The 19,605-nt window shown below is 40.0% G+C and overlaps 1 protein-coding gene across 7 annotated transcripts in view; it reads left to right on the top strand.

Annotated features, from left to right (window-relative positions):
- The window catches only part of SP140 (SP140 nuclear body protein), a 65,613-nt gene that overhangs the window by 34,719 nt on the left and 11,289 nt on the right, over positions 1 to 19,605 (top strand). For 4 of the 7 annotated variants that reach the window (XM_021075642.2, XM_005657576.4, XM_003133706.5 and 1 more), the window contains 8 exons: positions 96 to 182; positions 390 to 497; positions 1,571 to 1,624; positions 10,622 to 10,699; positions 12,827 to 12,913; positions 15,931 to 16,005; positions 17,547 to 17,651; positions 19,425 to 19,567. In XM_021075642.2, the coding sequence (XP_020931301.2) occupies positions 96 to 182; positions 390 to 497; positions 1,571 to 1,624; positions 10,622 to 10,699; positions 12,827 to 12,913; positions 15,931 to 16,005; positions 17,547 to 17,651; positions 19,425 to 19,567 (737 nt within the window). The remainder of the gene's footprint in view (positions 1 to 95; positions 183 to 389; positions 498 to 1,570; positions 1,625 to 10,621; positions 10,700 to 12,826; positions 12,914 to 15,930; positions 16,006 to 17,546; positions 17,652 to 19,424; positions 19,568 to 19,605) is intronic. The other 3 variants (XM_005657578.4, XM_085000655.1, XM_013990605.3) reach the window with 3 other exon arrangements.

The raw sequence follows: 19,605 nt of genomic DNA on the forward strand, positions 1-19,605 counted from the left end.
CTCAGATAATCAGTGTGCAGTATGAGAGTGCTAGGAACTCTTCCCTAATCACTGTCTCAGGATCTCTGGACAGTAATTTTCTTGTTTCTCTTTAGTATCTGACGAGCCAGAAGATTTCCAAATGAATACAGAAGGAGATTTAGAAGAGTTTGCTTCTAGCCCACTCTCCTCTAAAGGACAAGGTAATTATAAATTTTTAAAAAATGAAATGAAGGTCTGATAAAAAAGATGAGAAAGGAAAAGACCGGAGACTGAAAGGAAGAGGCAGTTGTAGGAGGATCACGGGAAGATTTAAAAGGAAGACGTAGAAAAGAGGGAATCAACACGGGTTCAGAAAAGAGGATGGATGGGGAAATGCAAAGTCTTCATAAGTCACGATTTTGGCCCAGGAGCAGAGCTACCAGCAAATGGAAGTGAGAAGTGTTCCTGTGTTATGTGCTTTTCAAAAGATGTGCCAGTAGATCCAGAAGCAAGGAACCAAGCTAGTGGCGTGATGGGTAAGGTTGCCTGAGGGTCGTGGGGCGGGGATGTGTCTACTAGTATCACGGCCCCAGGTAGGTGGTGGGAGGGGGTCCACTCCATCCTAGTATCTTGAGCTCTGCATTTGCCAGACCCTTTGAGAATAACAGGGAAACAAGTGATCACTATAAAATTGTGTTCAACAGGGTGCACCACGTTGATTATATGTGGCTGATACAGTAGAAACACACTCATAAAGATGGCCGCCATATATTATTTATTACATCCATATATTAATAACAAAGCCTTGTGATCTACAGTATTTTCTGACCCTGCCACACCCAGTCTTCAGTGGAACCCAAGTCGAGAAGACATCTGCTAGTAGATATTAGTGTCATTTTGTCACAACCTTAGAAAAGTCTCTGAAGATAACTAGTCCTGGCACTTAATTGTCATGTGGAAGGACTTTAGATCAACTATTCTTAATCCAGCACTTTTTTTTTTTTTTGGTCTTTTCAGGGCTGCACCTGTAGCATATGGAAGTTCCCAGTCTAGGGGTCAAGTTGGAGCTGCAACTGCCAGCCTTTACCACAGCCCCAGCAACATGGGATCCAAGCTGAGTATGTGACCTACACCACAGTTCACAGCAACACCGGATCCTTAACTCACTGTTGGAGGCCAGGGATTGAACCCTCATCCTCATGGATGCTAGCCAGGTTCATTATTACTGAGCCACAGCGGAAACTCCTCCAGCACATATTTTTGATAGATATTCTGCAGCATGTTTATATAATGATTTCCAATAAACCTTTGCACATAAGACCTGATTTAATCCTAACAAAGTTCTTCAGAACTAGACAAGTATCTGAGTAAACTGAAGTATATAGGTATTTAAGAGTATTTTTCAAAGTCTTACTGAGAAATGAAGGAAGACCCAGGGCCCATCCTGAACTCCCATTTCTCAAATTTAGTGGGTTTATTTCCTTCAGAAGGAAGAGAGAAGTGATAATCCAAACATCTTCATAAATTCACGCTTTCTGCAGTATGAATCATCCTAAGATTTGTATTTTTATTTATTCATTTTTGTTTCTTCACCTCCTATTTTGTCTAGCTCTTGTGGATAGTAGAAACACCTCCACTTTGGGAAAACTCAAGAGGAAAAGAAGTAAGAGTTCAGACAATTTTATTTGCTTTTGATATTAAAATGAGTCTTTAATTCCAGTTTCATCATTATTATTTATAATATTAAGTTTTACTAATTTAAAGGCCCTACAAAGATGCCTGTATCCTATTCTCTGGAACCTAGAATCTGTTATTTTACATGCAAAAGGGATTTTACAGATATAATTAAGACAGAGACCTTGAAAGGGGAGAGTATCCTGGATTATCTGGTGCACTTAATATATTCAAATGAGCTTTAAAAAGTAGAGAACTCTTCCTGGCTGTGAAGGGAAGAAGAAATGATTGTAGAAGGTCGTCACAGAGAGATGCGATACTCCTGGCTTTGGAAATGGAGAGGAGGAACAAGGAATATGGGTGACTCGTAGAAGATGGAAAAGTAAAGGAAATAGATTTTCCTCCACAACCTCCAGGAAGGAATGAAGGCCTTACTGAAACCTTGATTTTAGCCCAGAGAGGCTCTTGTCAGCCTTCTGGCATAACTGTAAGATGAGAAATTTGAACTGTTTTAAGCCACTGAACTTGTGGTCATTTGTTATGATAGCCATAAGAGAGTAAAACAGATTTTCAGTTATTTGCAGGGTTTGTTTTTGCTTTTGTTTTTGGGTTTTTTGTTTGTTTGCTTGTTTGTTTGTTTTGTATTTTTAGGGCTGCACCCACGGCATATGAAGGTTCCCAGGCTGGGGGTCTATTTGGAGCTACGCAGCTGCTGGCCTACACCACAGCCACAGCCACGCCAGATCCTTAACCCCCTGAGTGAGGGCAGAGATTGAACCTGCAACCTCATGGTTCCTAGTCGGATTCGTTTCTGCCGTGCCACGACAAGGACTCCAGATTTTCTGTTATTTGAACTGGAGTGCAGCCATGGCACATTCCTAAAAATGTGGAAGTGGCTTTGGAATTGGGCAAAGGAAAATTGGGTAATAACAAGAATTGTAAGTAGAATGGTAGAAAATGTCTAGATTGCCTTGAGCAGTTTGTTAGTAGAAATGTGGTGCTAAAGGCTCTGCTTGTGATTCAGGCAGCATCGTGGAAAGAGTGTTTGCAGAAACAGGAAGGTTAAAGGTGTCACTGAAGAAAGGAAGGAACACGTTTTTGGAAGTTAAAGGAAACAGCATTCTTATTATATAATGGCAGAAAGCTCAGTGAAATTCTGTCCTGCGGTTATGTGGGAAACAGAACTTTCTGGATCAATAGCTAAGGCGATTTCTAAGCACTATGATAAAGGTGCAGCTGGTTTCATGTTGCACATGTAAATTCTGCTGCTGTGAACATTGGGGAACCTGTGTCTTTTCGAATTAGTGTTTTTGTGTTTGGATATATGCCCGGGAGTGCCATTGCTGGGTCATTTGGTAGTTCTAATTTAGCTTTTCGAGAACCACCCCCCAAAACGGTTTTCCACAGTGGCTGCACCAACTTTCATTTACACCAACAGTGAGTGAGGTTCCCTTTTCTGCACAATATTGCACAAATTTGCTATTTGTGTTCTTCTCCATGAGAGCCATTCTCAAAGGTGTGAGGTGATGTCTCACTGGGTTTTGATTTGCATTTCTCAGATGATTAGCGGTGTTGAACATCTTTTCATGTGCCCGTGAATGCCAGCACTTTTTTTCTTCATGATTTGAATGTCTTTTGTGTCTTTTTCTGTATTCACAGATCTGTGTCCGACACAACTCTGAAGTAGAGCACCAACACTTTTTTCTTCATGATTTGAAAGTTCTTTTGTGCCTTTTTCTGTATGCACAGATCTGTGTCTGACTGCTGGTCTGTTTATTTTTAATGTGGTACCAAGCTGGTTTAATCATACTTTAAAGTGAAAATTTCTATTCCTACTCATTATATAAGTATATTTTAGCCAAGAAAAAGTAAAAAATATATTGAGAAGCAACAGAAAAGTAGATCCCAGAAGTTCAGTAATTCTAGCCTACTCACTGTGCGTGAATTTTAGAATCAATCAAAATTTCCTCCAATATGTCCCTAATTCCATTGGAACTTTGAAAATACATTGAATTTGGAGATTAATTTGGGTAGAATTGAGGTCTTTACAAGAATGAGTTACTCATTTTTTCAGATCACCTTTTATGTTCTTCAGCAATGTTTTAGGGTTTTTATTTATTTATTTTTTTTTAAATTTTATTTATTTATTTTGTCTTTTTGCTATTTCTTTGGGCCGCTCCCGCGGCATATGGAGGTTCCCAGGCCACGGGTTGAATCGGAGCTGTAGCCACCGGCCTACGCCAGAGCCACAGCAATGCGGGATCCGAGCCACGTCTGCAACCTACACCACAGCTCACGGCAACGCCAGATCATTAACCCACTGAGCAAGGGCAGGGACCGAACCCGCAACCTCATGGTTCCTAGTCGGATTCGTTAACCACTGCGCCACGACGGGAACTCCTGTTTTAGGGTTTTTAAATAGATCCTGCCCATTTTTACTTTTCTTGTCTTTATTGAGCTATAATTTCATATAATGGCATCCATCACTATTGCGGTATGACTGGATAAGTTTTAACAAATGTCTGTGGTCGTGTAAATGCTACAATCATCACTTAGAACATGTCTATCATTCCCAAGAGTCCATTTATGTCCCTTTCTTCTCCTTCTAGCCCTTGACAACAGCGGATTGGTTTTTATCAGTTTAGGTTTTTTAAAAATAAAATTTCATATAAAGGAATTTATACAGTCCATAGTTTTGTAGTGTCTGGCTCCTTTGATTTAGGATGATGCTTTTGAGGCACATCCACGTTGGTGTGTGTGTGTCAGTAGTTATTCCATTTTTGTTGCTGAGAAGTATCCCGTTATACGGACATACCACAGATTGTTTATTTACTCACCTGCCAATAGATGTTGAGCTGTTTCCAGCTTTTGGCTATTTCAGATAAGGCTGCTTGTACATTTCTTAGGTAAATACCTAGGAGCGGTACTACTGAGTAACTTGAATGTACGTGCATGTTCAGCATTTTAAGGATCTGCCTAAGTATTTTTCTAAGTAATTGTACCTTTTTACATTTGCACCAGCAATGCATGAAATTTCCAATTATTCTACATACTCACTAACACTTGGTATTGCTAATCTCCCTAATGTTAGCCATTTTCATGGGTGCATAATAGTATCTCATTGTAGTTTTAATTTGCATTTCCCTAATGATAATGGTGTGAGCATCTTTCCTTACTTATTTGCTGTCCATAAATTTCATTTGATGCAGTATCTATTCAAAACTTTTGTCCTTATTTAACTGGGTTGTCTATTTTTTAGTTGTAAAATTTATTTATGTATTCTGGATACAACTCCTTTTTTGGTTATATGCCATACAGTCTGTGGCTTCCCTTTTCATTTTCCTAGCAGCATCAAAAAGAAAAATTTTTTAAATGTTTTTTGAAGTCTATCAGTGTTTTTCTTTTATAATCTGTAATTTTTCCATCCTATATAAGAAATTTTGATTCAGGTCTTATATTTTCTTCAAGAAATTTTACGGTTTCAGTTTTCACATTTAGATCTGTGATCAGTTTGAGTTAATTCTACATGTGGTGTGAGGTAAGGATTGGTTCTTCTTCTTTTTGCATGTGGATAGCCAATTGTTCCAGCATCATTTATACATTAAATCAATTACTTTGACACCCTTGTTTAGTCGTGAGCCACACGGGAAGTCCTTGACACCCTTGTTTAAAGTTAGTTGCTCATATGAGTTTAGTCATGTTTCTGGACTTTCTTTTCTGTTCTTTTTATCTATATATTTTTATGCCAACACCACACCATCTCAATCACTATAGCTTTATGATAAGTTCTGAAATCAGCTAGTTCAAGACTTCCAATTTTGCTTTTCTTTTTAAAAATAGTTTTGGCTATTTAAGGCTTTACACTTCGAAGCTTCTTCGACGTTTGAGTTCAGCCACTGTCAAGATCATGCCTTTGTCCAAAATGCCTACTCAGCTCTAGCCATGAGTCCATGTTCTAGGCCACCTGAGGAAAAAGAGTGAAGAGTAAAAGATATTTTCCCTGGAGGTCTATCCTTTTTTGTGGAGAAGCTTTCCAAGGGCTCCCCCTCCTCGCACAGAAATATTCTGCTTTGATCTTCCTGGTCAGATCTTAAACTGGTGGCCATGCAGCTGAAAGGGGGGTTATAGACTATGTATTTTGTCTGGACACACTGACATCTCCAACAGTGCAGATATTCTGCTAGGAGTGGAAGATGAATATCTGCAACATAATATGAAGAATTGACCTCATCAATTCTTTAAAATTTCTTGAAAGTTTCTTTGCATCCTTATTTATGGTCAATATTTGTCAGTGGTCTATGCTGCTTTAAGATAGCATGCATTGAACTATTTGTTGGGATCTGGTTTCTTCCCATATACATATTCTTTATTAAGCACAACTTTCTTGTTGAAGTCTTTTCAATTAAGCTATATTTCTTCCACCAGGTTTAGATATGGTGAGTTCTCCCACTTGACTGTGTCTTTGCCAATTTCTCACTATTCCCCCACAATTCCTCACTCTGTTGTTTTACTGTAAATACTCTGAGGCTATCCATGACTGCATAACCTAGTGGATTTTTTCCTTTTGTTATTATAATACAATGTTCCTCTTTATCCTTATTAATGCTTTTGACCTTAAGGTCTCTTTATTCAGGGTGCTGATAGTGTTAGGTGAACTTCTACATTTTTGATATTTTTACTCACTTTACATTAAGCCCTTTTTTGCAGCTGTATTTTATGCCTCTTTTTTTTTTTTTCTTTCTTGGCTGCCTCCCCTTCCTCCCCCACTTCCAGCATCTGGGGTTCCCAGGCCAAGGGGTTGGATCTGAGCCAGGATTGTGACCCACACTGCAGCTACAGCAGCACTGGATCCTTTTACCCCACTGTGCCTGCATCCTGGCTCTGCAGAGATGCCGCTGATTCCATTGAGCCACAGCAGGAACTCCTGGTTTATGCCTCTTGTAACAACACCTAGCTTTTTCTAATCTTCTCTGATAATCTTAATCTTGTAATAGTTAAATTTCATTTGTTTACATTTATTGTTATTCCTGATATATGTGGACTTATAACTTCTGTATCACTAATCGCCTTTATTTTTCTGTGTTTTTATGTCTCTTTCCTACTTTTGAATGGATTGAAATACAATTCTATTTATTTTTTCTGCTGGTTTGGAGATTAGAGATAAAATTTCCATAATCTCTTTCGCCAATCCCCAAGGATGACAAAGATCTTAGCATGGATTCACTACATACTGACCATCCATCTCTACCATTTAGCCTTGTTGTTTCATATTTATTTTAAATTTTCATTTATTTATTTATTTATGATTTTATTTTTTACATTATAGTTGGTTTACAGTGTTCTATCAAATTTCTACTGCATAACAGAATGACCCAGTCACAGCCACACACATACATACATTCTTTTTCTCACATTATCCTCCATCATGTTCCATCACAAGTGACCAGATGTACCACAAAGTTTGAAAGTACTATGATTTTTGCAGTTGATATTTACCTAAAAATTTAAAAATAATTTTATGTACTCATCACTGTTTCTTCGAGTTTGCTTTTTTATCTGGCTGAATTAAATCCTTTGGTTCTTTTAGTGAGTGGTCTCTCAGATAATCTTTTTAAGTGTTGTATGTGCAAATTTTTCTTTATTTTGACAGAATTTTTCAGCAAGCTTAGAATTCTAGGTTGACATTTTTTTTTTATCTGCACAGTGATGTGTTTACTACATCGTCCTCTAGAATTTGTTTAGTGACTGATGAAAAAAAATCCTCTTTTATTGTGATTGTCATTTCTCAGTAATTAATCTGTCCTTTCTCTCCAAAAACTCTTTCCCAACACTGAGTCACGGAAAGTTTACACTTATAGAAAAGCTGAGTGAAGTTTACAATAAAGTCCAACAAAGATTCACAATTAATATTTTGCTGTACTTGCTTTATTGCATTCCACCTATCCATTTCTCTATATATCCACTAACCCATCTTCAAGTTTGAAACATTTCAAAGTTGCAGATATCAGTACACTTCTCCCCAAATAAGTGTATGGTTGGTGAGTTCTAATAAATGCATTCTCCAAATTCTTATCAGGATACAGAATGTGACCATCACCCTGGAAACAATCCTTATGCCCTTTCTGGTACCTCTTTACCCTTCACTCATCAGTGGCAGCCATTATTCTTATTTTTTTCATGATAACTTAACTGACTTGCTTTAAAACTTTAAATAAATGTGGTTTACTAAGGAGGGTACAAGGTATGACAGTACCACATTTTGTGTATATTTTCTTCTATTGATGGATACCCCCAAGTGTTTCGTTTTTGGCTAATGTGAAAAAGCTGCAATCAAACTTTTCATTCAGAAGGGTCAGATACCAGGGGAGCAAAGGCATTTTCATAAGATATAGCCAGAATTAAATCTGAATCCCCTAGGGACTCCAAGCCTGTGCCCTCCAGGCAGGTTGGGGAAAGGATGGTGCATAATCCCCAGGAATGTTCTAACAGAATCCTGAAATTTCAGAACTGCCCTATATACTACCATTAATCTCCTACCACTTTTGTCCTGCTCATTATCCAGGAAGGAGCTGATCCCTTTCTGGGGACACCTGCCTTCAGTGACCAAAGAAACTTACAAAAGTGTGTGGACAGGAGACGTGAGGGATGTAGGCTAGACAGTCAGTGCATTGTGAAGAGTTTTTTTGATAAAGGATACATCCTTGTCAGACTGCAGTGGTCCAGGCAGCCAGGCTCAAGCTACCCATGAGTTTCTAGGGTCACAGTGGTGTGGTCAGAGTCAGCTGGTCTATAAGCTGAAGAGTAGACCACGTTGAGGCACTACCCATAGATCCAAGAGGGGCTTAAGGCCTGGTCAGTGTGCCAGGGCCAGGCAGAGGCAAAGCCCTTTGTGATGTGACTCCCCCCACATAGGACAAATGGGTCAGATTCTAGCAGAAGTCACGAACCTAGCAATCAGCCATAACCCCTGCATCAGAATCATAATGTCAGCTTCCATCAGTAGAGACCGGGCATTTCCATGAGGAGCCCAGACTGGTCAATCAGCACCATAGTTTGTTTCCCCAACCACTGCCCCAGAGCTAGGTGTCCCTACTCTGCCAGTCTGTGGTTTTCCATGTGGCAAACCAAGCATGCAGTTGTGTGCAAAAACCCAGTCATCTGACTTCTGCTAACTAGAGGCATGATCACATCCACTTTTGGTTCTGCCAAGCAGGCTCTGAGTTGCAGCCACAGCAGCCCAGTGGACTTTGACCGTCTCAGCTAAGCATCAGGACATGGGGTGCAGGTCTGTGGGGGAATTTTGGTGAACTGAAGACCCCAGCAAGGCCAATATTTGCTTTAGGCTGTGAAGTAGAATAGAAAGCCAAGTGCCATTGGGTCCAAGTCTCTCTTTTCTTCTTAAAATTAAAGTATAGGAGTTCCCATCGTGGTGCAGTGGTTAACGAATCGGACTAGAAACCATGAGGTTGCCAGTTTGATCCCTGCCCTTGCTCAGTGGGTTAACGATTCGGCGTTGCCGTGAGCTGTGGTGTAGGTTACAGACGCAGCTCGGATCCTGCATTGCTGTGGCTCTGGCGTAGGCTGGCAGCTACAGCTCCGATTAGACCCCTAGCCTGGGAACCTCCATATGCCGCTGGAGCGGCCCAAGAAATGGCAAAAAGACAAAAAATAAATAAATCAATAAAATGAAAGTATAGTGATTTGCAATATTGTTTTAGTTTCGGGTGTACAATAAGGTGATTCAGTTATATATGTACATATATCTGAATCACAAGGTTGTTACAAGATACCGAGTATTGTTCCCTGTGCTGTCTAGTAAATCCTTGTTGTTTACTTCATATACAGTAGTGAGTATCTGTTAATCCCACACTCCAAGTTTATCCCTCCCCACTTTTTTCCCTCTGGTCACCATAAGTTTATTTTCTATGTCTATAGGTCTCTTTCTGTTTTGTAAACTGATTTCATTTGTATCACTTTTTTAGATTCCACATGCAGGTCACATCAGATGATGTTTGTCTTTGTCTGTTTCACTTCACTTGATATAATAATCTCTAGGTCCATCCATGTTGCTGCAAATACCATTATTTCATTCTTTTTTATAGATGAGTAACATTCCATGGTGTGTGTGTGTGTGTACACAATGGAGTGTTATATATACATATATATACACACCGCATCATTATCCACTCATCTCTTGATTGCTTTCGTGTCTTAGCTGTTATAAGTAGTGCTGCTGTGCACACTGGGGTCCATGTGTCTTTTGGAATTAGAGCTTTCATCCTTTCCGGATATATGCCCAGGAGTGGGGTTGCCGGATCATCTGGTAGCTCCTGCAGTCTTCAATATACAATTTCCACTTGAAGAGCAAGGCCTTTTGGCCCTTCTTGACTTGTAAGTCAGGACTGAGTTACCAGCCCAGTGCCAGTGGTCTTCCTACTGTCACATGTTTTCGTATCATTCACGCAAAAGCGAAACACAACACAAAACCGACTGTGACTCTTTAAGTCCTCTGGGGATTCCAGGTCCTATATTAAACATAAGTAATAGGATTTGTGTTATAACGGTAAGAGTACAGAGATTATTTAATGGCAACTCTTTACATCAAAGTTGAGAGAATGCCTCTCGACGTCAGCGCAGCATATCATCCATGTGCACACTTAAATTTACTTAAAAGCAAAAAAGGAACACATTGACATATAACCACAACAATTAGCATTCAGTCTAGGACGCCAATGGGAGTTTATTTTCTTTTTGCTTTTCAAGGGAAGGTCATCTCCTATAGTCTCCCAAGTCTTGCAGAGTAAAATATAACTCAAAATCAACCTTGTACTGCTACACTGGTAGTTAAGACATTTGCCCCATTCTTCTGAACTTAAGTCTGAAAAAAATACTTGAAAACTACTGGTATATAAGGGTTTTGGAATTACATTTACCACTCTGAATAATTAACTTTATTATCTCTTTTTTTTTTTTTTTTTTTTTTTAGGAAAAAAGAAAAGGCATTCCTGGACAAAAATAAAAGGGGGAAAGTGGAGAAACAGCTATCAAAAACAGAAGCAGCAAGGTGAAGCATTCCCTGCTGTTGTGTTTATAAGGCACTGCTTTCTGGATTCTTGCAGCTTGCAGTCTCTTGAAGACGGTGAAAGTTTCCTAGCTACTATGTCAGTTAGGATATAGGTCAAGACACTGTAACAAAGAGGCCCCCAAATACAGTGGCTTCCACAGAATAGTTTATATCTCAGGTGTGTAAAAGTCTAGAACCAAATGCCACGGGGCTGATAGGAAGACACAGCCATCCTCAGAACATGGCTTCTTTCCTAGGTCAAAAGACTATTATTAATTTGAAGAGTTGCTCCAAAAAAAGCTAAATGAATAAAGCAGACTGTGTGTGTGCATGTGTGTATACACATGTGGTAAAGAAAATATACATATAAGCATATATATATTTGTGCAGATATGGTTTTGTATCTCTTTGGATTTCTATTTGTGCCTATTTATTGATCTATATAAAGGGAGACATAGATATAAAGAAAAATCAATGTCAGTATAGCCATAAAAAATTTGTACTTGGTCTTTGGAATATAGCTGATGTTTATATTTTTACTTGTGTTTTTTTAAAGGTATGTGTGTATATTCCAAATACTAAACATGTTCAACTATTGTAGTGAAAAAATGTTATTTAAATTGTAAAATATGCAGAGTTCCCATTGTGGCTCAGTGGTAACGAACCCAACTACTACCTAGGAGGACTTGGGCTCGATCCCTGGTCTCACTTAGTGGGTTAAGGATCCGGCGTTGCTGTGATGTGTGGTGTAGATTGCATACACAGCTTGGATCTGGCATTGCTATGGCTGTGGCGTAAACTTGCAGTTACAGCTCAAATTTGACCCCTATTCTTGAGACTTCCATATGCCTTGAAGCGGCACTAAAAAAAAAAAAAAAAAAAAAAAAAAAGTAGTAAAATATGCAAAAAGAAAAGCCTAGGAGGGTATTTTGGAACAAGTTAATTGTGGCTATCTCCAGATGGTGATGTTTCATGCATATTTTCTGAGTTTCCAGCAAAGTGCATATATTACTTCTAATTAGACCCCTGAATCCTGTTTATTTCAGTAGTGGTTTAAGGAACTCTTTTCCTTTAGACAATGAGGGCTTGACTTCATTTTTCGCATGACTTCCATTTTTGAATTAATAAATCTATATAATAATATTTTATAATCCAATTAAAAATTAATTTCACCAATCTGTACATTTCATGTTCTTGCCAATTTACATTGCTGCCCTATTAGTGAATGTTGACAGTTTTATTTATAAAAGGAAAAAAAGTGGTTGCATCCATTTTAAAATGGTTATTTTTCTAAACACCAAACATTTGGATTTAATCATTATAACACTTCTTTTTAATTAAAAAAAATTTTTTTATGACCTCACCCATGGCATATGGAAGTTCCCGGGCCAAGAGTTCCTGTGTGACCTATGCCACACTGGATCCTTTAACCCACTGTGTTGGGCCAGAGATTGAACTCATGCCTCTGCAGAGACCCAAGCCACTGCAGTTGGATTCTTAACCCACCTTGCCAAAGCAGGAACTCCCATCGTAACATTTTTATTCAGGTCTGTGTGTCCATAGATAAGTTCTAAACCATTTTTCCCCAAAGTATAATGAAATCTTGTATGTAATTTTTTAAAATTTTTTCAAATGATTTTCATCATCCCTCATGAGTAGAGAATGCTCTGATCACCTGCTTGACATCCCTGGCTATAACTTCCCTTCTTGTCTGAGCATATAGTGCAACGGCATTCAGAATTCAAACAAGTATTCCTTTACTTGCTTTTGGGGGGGATACTTCTGAACTGACTTCTATATTTTCAACGCATATTCACTGGAATATCAATACATTTTATGCATTTTTACAATTAGCCATAAGGTACAGTATTGTACATTGTAATGTACGGTTTATAAAGCATTTTTGAAAAACTTTAGCACTTGATCTTCACAACAACCCTATGATGAGCTGGAGCAATAGTAGGTCTATTTTATGGAAGAAGAGACAGGGACAGAGTGCTTTTCCTGGGGCTCTGGCTCCTAGATGGTGTTTTGTCCACTGTATTGTACTCTCATAAAATTCCTCCCTTGCTTTTGGTCTCACATGTCAGCCGCTCATTGCTAAACTCTTTATTTCCTTCTGCCTAGACCCCGACAACAGCACTGCTGCTGGCCAGCTGGTCGTGAAAAGAAAGAGGGTGAAAATGCATCTGGAGGACCCTGCCAAGATTAAGGGTGAGAGGAAGTTTGTGCCACTGTTTTTTACTTTGCCCTGGGAGTCGATAGAAATTTTACTAATGTTTTGAGGAACACAGATCCTCCTTAAGTTTTTACTGGTCAGGCATAACCATGAATGTGAGAGCCATGAAATCTGGAAGCAAATCCATCTGGAGCCAGGATGATAAACTGCATTTATATCATAGCTCTTATTTGCTCAGGACCTAATTTTTTCCCCTATGAGTTTTATTTGTTTTTCATGAAAATTCCTTTACCTTACAATATTGGTTTTTTTTTTTAAATGGCTAGACTTTATAAATTATAAGCAGAAAGCAAGTTAATTCTCTCATTGCCTTTCAAATCTACTTTCTAGATGGGTTTTTCCTGTCTTGGGCAGGTGATAGAGCTTTCCTATTCCCTTTTCACAGGAATAAGAGTCTTCTTCCATTGAGAGTCCTTTCCAGCCTGGCATTAAAACTTTGGTATTTTCTCTGACTTAGAGCAGCTCCCCTCCTTCAGAGCAGACCTGAGCAACTTTGGTCTGGAAGACCTGCAGTGGGGAGGTGACATGATCAGCTCTTCTCTTATTCTCTCTTTGCGCTACTCCTACTCATGAGCTGCTGGTTTGACCCCATTTGGGATTGGGGAAGTGAATGAAGAGGAGAGATGGCTTGTAGAGGTATCTAACCTGACAGGCATAGCCATGAGGTGACATTGGATAAGGACAGTGCAGGATCCCTAGCTCTTTTCTCCATGCACTGCTTTCATCACCTCCATGGTGAGGGAAGACGTAGAGTGAAGAACCAGCCTGACTTTTGGGGGAAGGAAATATAGGCTGGTTATGAGTGAAGATCCAGGGCCACCATAACCTATTCCACCATTACTTTGTATGGTTCATATGGGTTCAGTGCTTTGCCTTTGGATGGGGGGTGTCTGGCAGTAGGGCAACCAACTCAACTCAGTTTGCCTGAGACTTTCCAAGTTCTGCCACTGAGAGTCCTTCATCCTGGGTACTCTTTAGTCCTGAACTCACTGGGGCAGTTGGTCACCCTTCTTGGCACTAAATGAATTGTTCTCAACTGTTGGGACTTAGTACTACTGAGATCTTGATAAAACAGTATGAAATTTAAAATTCTGTGACATTTACTTCTAGATGTTAATACCAACCACAACAATTTTTTAAAAAAGAGAACCTTAAATTATAATCTGACTGCCACAGTATTGATTAGGGTTTGTTATGAGGTTTCAGTGTTATTAAATGGGTATGACAGCCTAGGGACACAGAAATCATTAAAGCCTGCCTTGTTCTGCCAATCAGTTTTGAAAGTAAATATAATAGTGCTGTATTATGAATTAACAGGCTTCAAGCTTCAAATATCATTATATCAGAAGCTCCAAAGACAAGAATGGACTTCAATGTATTTCCTTTTTCTCTTTACAAATATTTAGACCTAACAGGTTTGATGAAGGGTAAATCCAACATACCTGCTAGCCAGGAAAGATATAAGCAGAGAGCGACAGATAGAAAGCAAGAAAGAACTCTGTATTTGCTAGACCATCTAAGATTGCGATTAGGGCTTTAGTGCCAAGCTGAGCTGGAATCTATGAAAGGCAAGAATAAGATGCCTGGATCTCTTCTCATTGAGCTGTGAGCATGCATCTTTAGAAGAGGAAGGAGACAGGAAAAAGAGACAGAAATATCCTTGTCTTCCAGAGTATTCCACCACTTTGGCACCTTGGGTGAGAGCAGAGGTGAGGGGTGCCTCAGAGAGCCATATGTGGGTAGATATGGCTCCTTAGCCCGTGGCTATTAACATCCGCATCCTCTACTTTCTTACAAGTTTATAAATCTCTGCAGACCTCTTGTTTGAGCTCCCATTATCTTGTAAATAATAATAGGGTGATACTTTGCAAGGCTGTGACTTTTCTGATCTTCTGATAAGGTCTGATTATCAACATTTTCCCATGGGGCCATTTCGATCTTGAAGAGATGAAAACCTTCTCAGTTAACAGTTTAGTCTAATGACCGGAAAGTAAGATTATGTTGCAAAGAATGAGTCCACTGTGGGTTTGACTGAAGGAAAGAGCCTTTTTACTTTGCATTCTGATACATGCTCACCATCTGCTTAGAGTTTACAGCACTTAGGAAGGAGCTGTCTGGAAAATAGTTCTTCGTGAAGTCTGTATGACCCTACCCAGCACCACCAGATGGTGGTCACTGGATGGGGAGTCACTGAACACAGAAAAAAGGAAGTGAATTTTTCTCTGCCTTAGAAAACAAAGCACATGTGAAAGAGAGCAGACGTTGGGATGCGTATCCACAGTCAATTAACTTGTAAATGGAAGAACATTCTCTGCTGCAACAGCTGCCAAGTCATCTTTCATTACTATTTGAAATCAAGATTTTGAGGGACTCAATCCCAACCCTTCCTCTGTCCAGCCTTCTTGTTAGTTTCTTAGATCCCAAGATCGTTGCCTAAACCCCAATGAACAAAACCCTTGGTCACATTAACTAACATCTTCAGCACAAATGTACACGTTACTTCATTCCAGGTTATGTAGATGCCAGGTGTCTCCCTGTGAAGCCCGCCGTAGGTTATCACAGAAATTCCTAAATATCCCCGTCCTGCCACAAAAGGAAACCTGAAATGTCTTCACTTGATTTTGCAGTTTTTGTCTCAACTTCTCCTGAATATTTTGGTTTCTATAATAGGCATAATCATTACCTCGACCTCATATTTATGTGGGAAAGACCAAAATTAGTAGATGTGCCATTGGCATCTCTTAACACATGGTTGCTTGAGATATAAATAAAATACTGATTTCAATTATTTGTTTTACTAATGTGGGACTATGAAAAGTAAAATATGAATCTAAGATTAGCCATCTAATTCTTTGTAGCTTATGTATTTTTCCTTGTGCATTCGACAGGCTTTTTGGGGAGTTACATTTCAGTGGGCATTCTGAAAAGCACTACTATATGTAATGCAACTTGTGTGTCTGTGACTGTGATTATGTTTTTCTAATTTTCCCAGGGAAAAAAAGAGCCAGACCTAAACTCTACTTTACTCAGAGTGACAGAGCCACACAGAAAAGAGTTAAGAAAAGAGGTAAAGAAGAGAGTTCTCATGTGGCTCAATGGAAACAAATCCAAGTAGCATGATGCAGATGCAGGTTGGATCCCTGGCCTCACTCAGGGGGTTAATGATCCGGCACTGCTGTGTGCTGTGGTGTAGGTCGCAGACTCAGCTTGGATCTGGTGTTGCGGTGGCTGTGGGTGTAGGCCAGCAGCTGTAGCTCCAATTCAACCCCTAGCCTGGGAACTTCCTTATGCTGTACCTGCGGCTCTAAAAACAACAAAGGGGGGGGAGGTGTGTGAAGAAAAAAAGGAGAATATACTTTCAATAATGACGCAGCAGAAATTTGCCTTTCTCCATGTTTTTAGTGATAAACCCATTTCCCTAATTGCTTAACGTAGCTTCACTAACTGTTGGAAAAGAAGATAATTCCACAAACAAGTAACTTGGTGACGGCTCTAAACCCAACCCTACAGTGATGCTGTCTTCACTGAACTGATAACTCTCAAGCTGGAAATTGTCTGTTGCCATATAAGGGCACATATATAATCCACAGATTTATAGCTGACCCTTCTCTTGGTACACAGAGAGTCAGAGGTTCTACACCAGAGGGGCAGTGGAGTGGTGGTCAGAACTCTGTGTCATCCTCTTTTCCTGTGTAGGCTCCAACCTGTCACTTGACCACTTTTGTTTGTTTCTCCATTTGTAAAGCAAGAGAGTGAATTAGGCCAACACTCCTGCTCAGTCCACCCCAGTTCTACTAATCTACCTTTCTCAGAAACTGGACCACGGACAGCTCCTCTCTTCCCATCATAAGTCTGCAATGTTGGCTGGAGGAGCAGCATCAGTTTCACATCCTCCTTGAGTTAGGTCATTTGAAGACCTCTCACCCCTGCTTCTGTGGAATAGGTCTCCAGCATCCCTTCCCACCCCCATGCAACTTGAAGATTATTTTAGAGCCTCCTTAACTCCTCTCTCAGCTAAAGAGAATAGCTGAGGGAGAAGTGCAGCAAAGCAGAGAAGAAGGCAAACACCACTTCCATTAGGTTCCCCCATCATTATCCTCTCTCTGCTCACTCAGTCAGGGCCCAGAGAGGGAGGTACAAGTACAGTCTCTCACTTTGCTCCAGCTACCTGACTGCAGTGAAATAGTACAGCTACAGATCTCCCTTCATAACATAACGTGGCTGTATGTTTCATTGTCCTGTAAGGCACAATATTGTCAATCAACTGCACTTGAATTTTTTAAAAATGAAAAAAGAAGGTGATACACCTTGTAATATGTATACCAGAAATAATCAATGGAGCTGACTGGCTTCGCAGTTAAGATAGTTTTATTGAAGCCTGCTTTCTCTGCTAATGCCTTCTGTTTTGTGTGAGATTTGAAGGATGAGATGGAGATAGACATTCTGTAGTTATGTAACAAAAATGCCCCTTGGAAGAAAGCCTGGACTAGAGATTTGTGGAATGAAGCTTTCTAGGTTCCTCCAAACCTTCGCAGGGACAAACTTGGCATGGGAGAAGGGGTGCGTGTGCAAGTGGAAACAAAACAGTGAAGGAATCTTCTCTTTCAGGGTCCAGAAAGTACAGAGGTAATAATGTGGATTTTCAAGCTCAAATACTTCCTGTGACCTGTGGTGAGGTGAAGGGGAGGTTACATAAGAAGAAACTGAAAAAAGGTGGATTTTATGTTCTACTTTGCAACTCTTCTCTGAAGGAAACACAGGAAGTAACGGAATGACCCCTGCAATTTACACATGGTTGAAGGAATTGGGGCAGAAGTTTGGCTCGAGAGAGGGAGGAAGAGATTCCTAAGATGACACGTTCACACTTTAAGAGATCATAATACATCTTAGGTGTTCACTCCCATAAGGAAGTGTCCACGGGGACACTCAATAAACCAAAGAGAAGGAAAGCAGAAATTAAAGGAAAGAGGCCCTCGGCCTCCACCTTCATATCATCTCTCCCTCTGCGTGATCATCCCCAGGGCAGGTGCTCAAGGCAGTGGATACAGCACAGCATTTAGAATCAGACCACCTGAGTCCCAGCCTCAGCCATGCCGAGAGGGACAGATCCATGAGTAGAGAATGGGAGCTTTCTCAGCCTGAAAATTTTCGTCTACAAAAGAGATAATTAAAAACCTGCCTCTTGGGATAGCTGTGAGGAATTAACTTACCTTGAGATGAAATATTTAGACAGCTTAGCTGAGATAATATTCACATATCATGCAATTCACCACTCAGAGTGTACAATTCAATGTTGAGTTTTGTTTGTATGGTCACAAGATGTACAGCCATCAACACAATCTAATTTGAGAATATTTTCGTCAGTCCATCCTAAAGGAAACCCTGTATCTATTAGCGGTCGATGCCTGGTCTCACCTCATGCCACTGCCCAGCCCTAAACTGGGTGAATCTATTTTCTGCTCCATGCATTGGCTTATTCCCATGAATTGACCTCTTCTATATATTTCACATAAATGGGCTCATAGAATATGTTCCCTTTTGTGACTTGCTCTCTCATGTAGGTTGTTGTTTTCAAGGTTCATCCAATGGAATAGTGTGTATTAGAACTTCCTTCCTTCTTATTGTTGAACAACATAATATTCCATTGTATGGATGCACCATATTTTGTTTATCCATTCATCAGTTTGGATTGTTTCCACTCTTCGGCTATTATGAAAAGTGCTGCTTTGAATATTCATGGGGATAAGTCAAGTGGTGGCTCAGCAGGTTAAGAACCGGACGTAGTTTCCATGAGGATGTGGGTTTGATCCCTGGCCTCACTCAGTGGGTTAGGGATCATTGCTGCAAGCTGCAGTGTTCATCACAGATGTGGCTGGGTTCTAGTGTTGCCATGGCGGCAGTATAGGCTGCCATCTGGCATCTGCAGCTCTGATTCGACCCCTAGCCTGGGAACTTCCATACGCTTCAAGTGCAGCCATAAAAAGAAAAAAAAAATCACTTGCTTTTCCTTTGTAGGTGATTTTGAAATACTTTTAAAAGGTTGATTTATTTTATTTCTTTTTTTATTTCTTTATATATATATTTTGTTTTCTACTGCACAGCATGGTGACCCAGTTACACATACATGTATACTTTCTTTTTTCTCACATTACATGCTCCATCATAATTGACTAGACAGAGTTCCCAGTGCTACACAGCAGGGTCTCATTGCTAATCCATCCCAAAGGCAAATTCTTGATTTTTTGATGGTAATTTTCACTCTTTTTTTGTTGTTGCGCAAAGGTTAAAGAACTGTTGCCACAAAGCAGTAAATCCCCTTAGAGGGATTTACAAGCTAGGTTTGGGGATTCTGAAGCCTAAAAGGGGAGGCCAGACTCTCCTGTTATAAATCTTGAGCCCAAATTGGGTGAGTCCAGATCCAGGGTGGTGGGAGCCCAGAGTCTGAAGACAAAGAGGGCTGAGGATTAACTTATCCCGATTTTACAGGAGTCTCGATGAAGTGTATAAAGGGTAAGAATGGAGAGTGGTTCACCCCCAGGGAATTTGAAGTCCACGGAGGCTACACTAGAGCAAAGAACTGGAAGCTGAGTATCCGCTGTGGTGGGAGAAACCTACGATGGCTGATAGAGGTATTCCAATGGCAGGGGATCTGGGATTTGACTTTTCT

The sequence above is a fragment of the Sus scrofa genome, chromosome 15 (assembly GCF_054392235.1).
Source record: "Sus scrofa isolate SSC_HxYL_T2T_F1_AM1 chromosome 15, Sscrofa_HxYL_maternal_Yorkshire_Landrace_v2.0, whole genome shotgun sequence".
Taxonomy (NCBI): Eukaryota; Metazoa; Chordata; class Mammalia; order Artiodactyla; family Suidae; genus Sus; species Sus scrofa.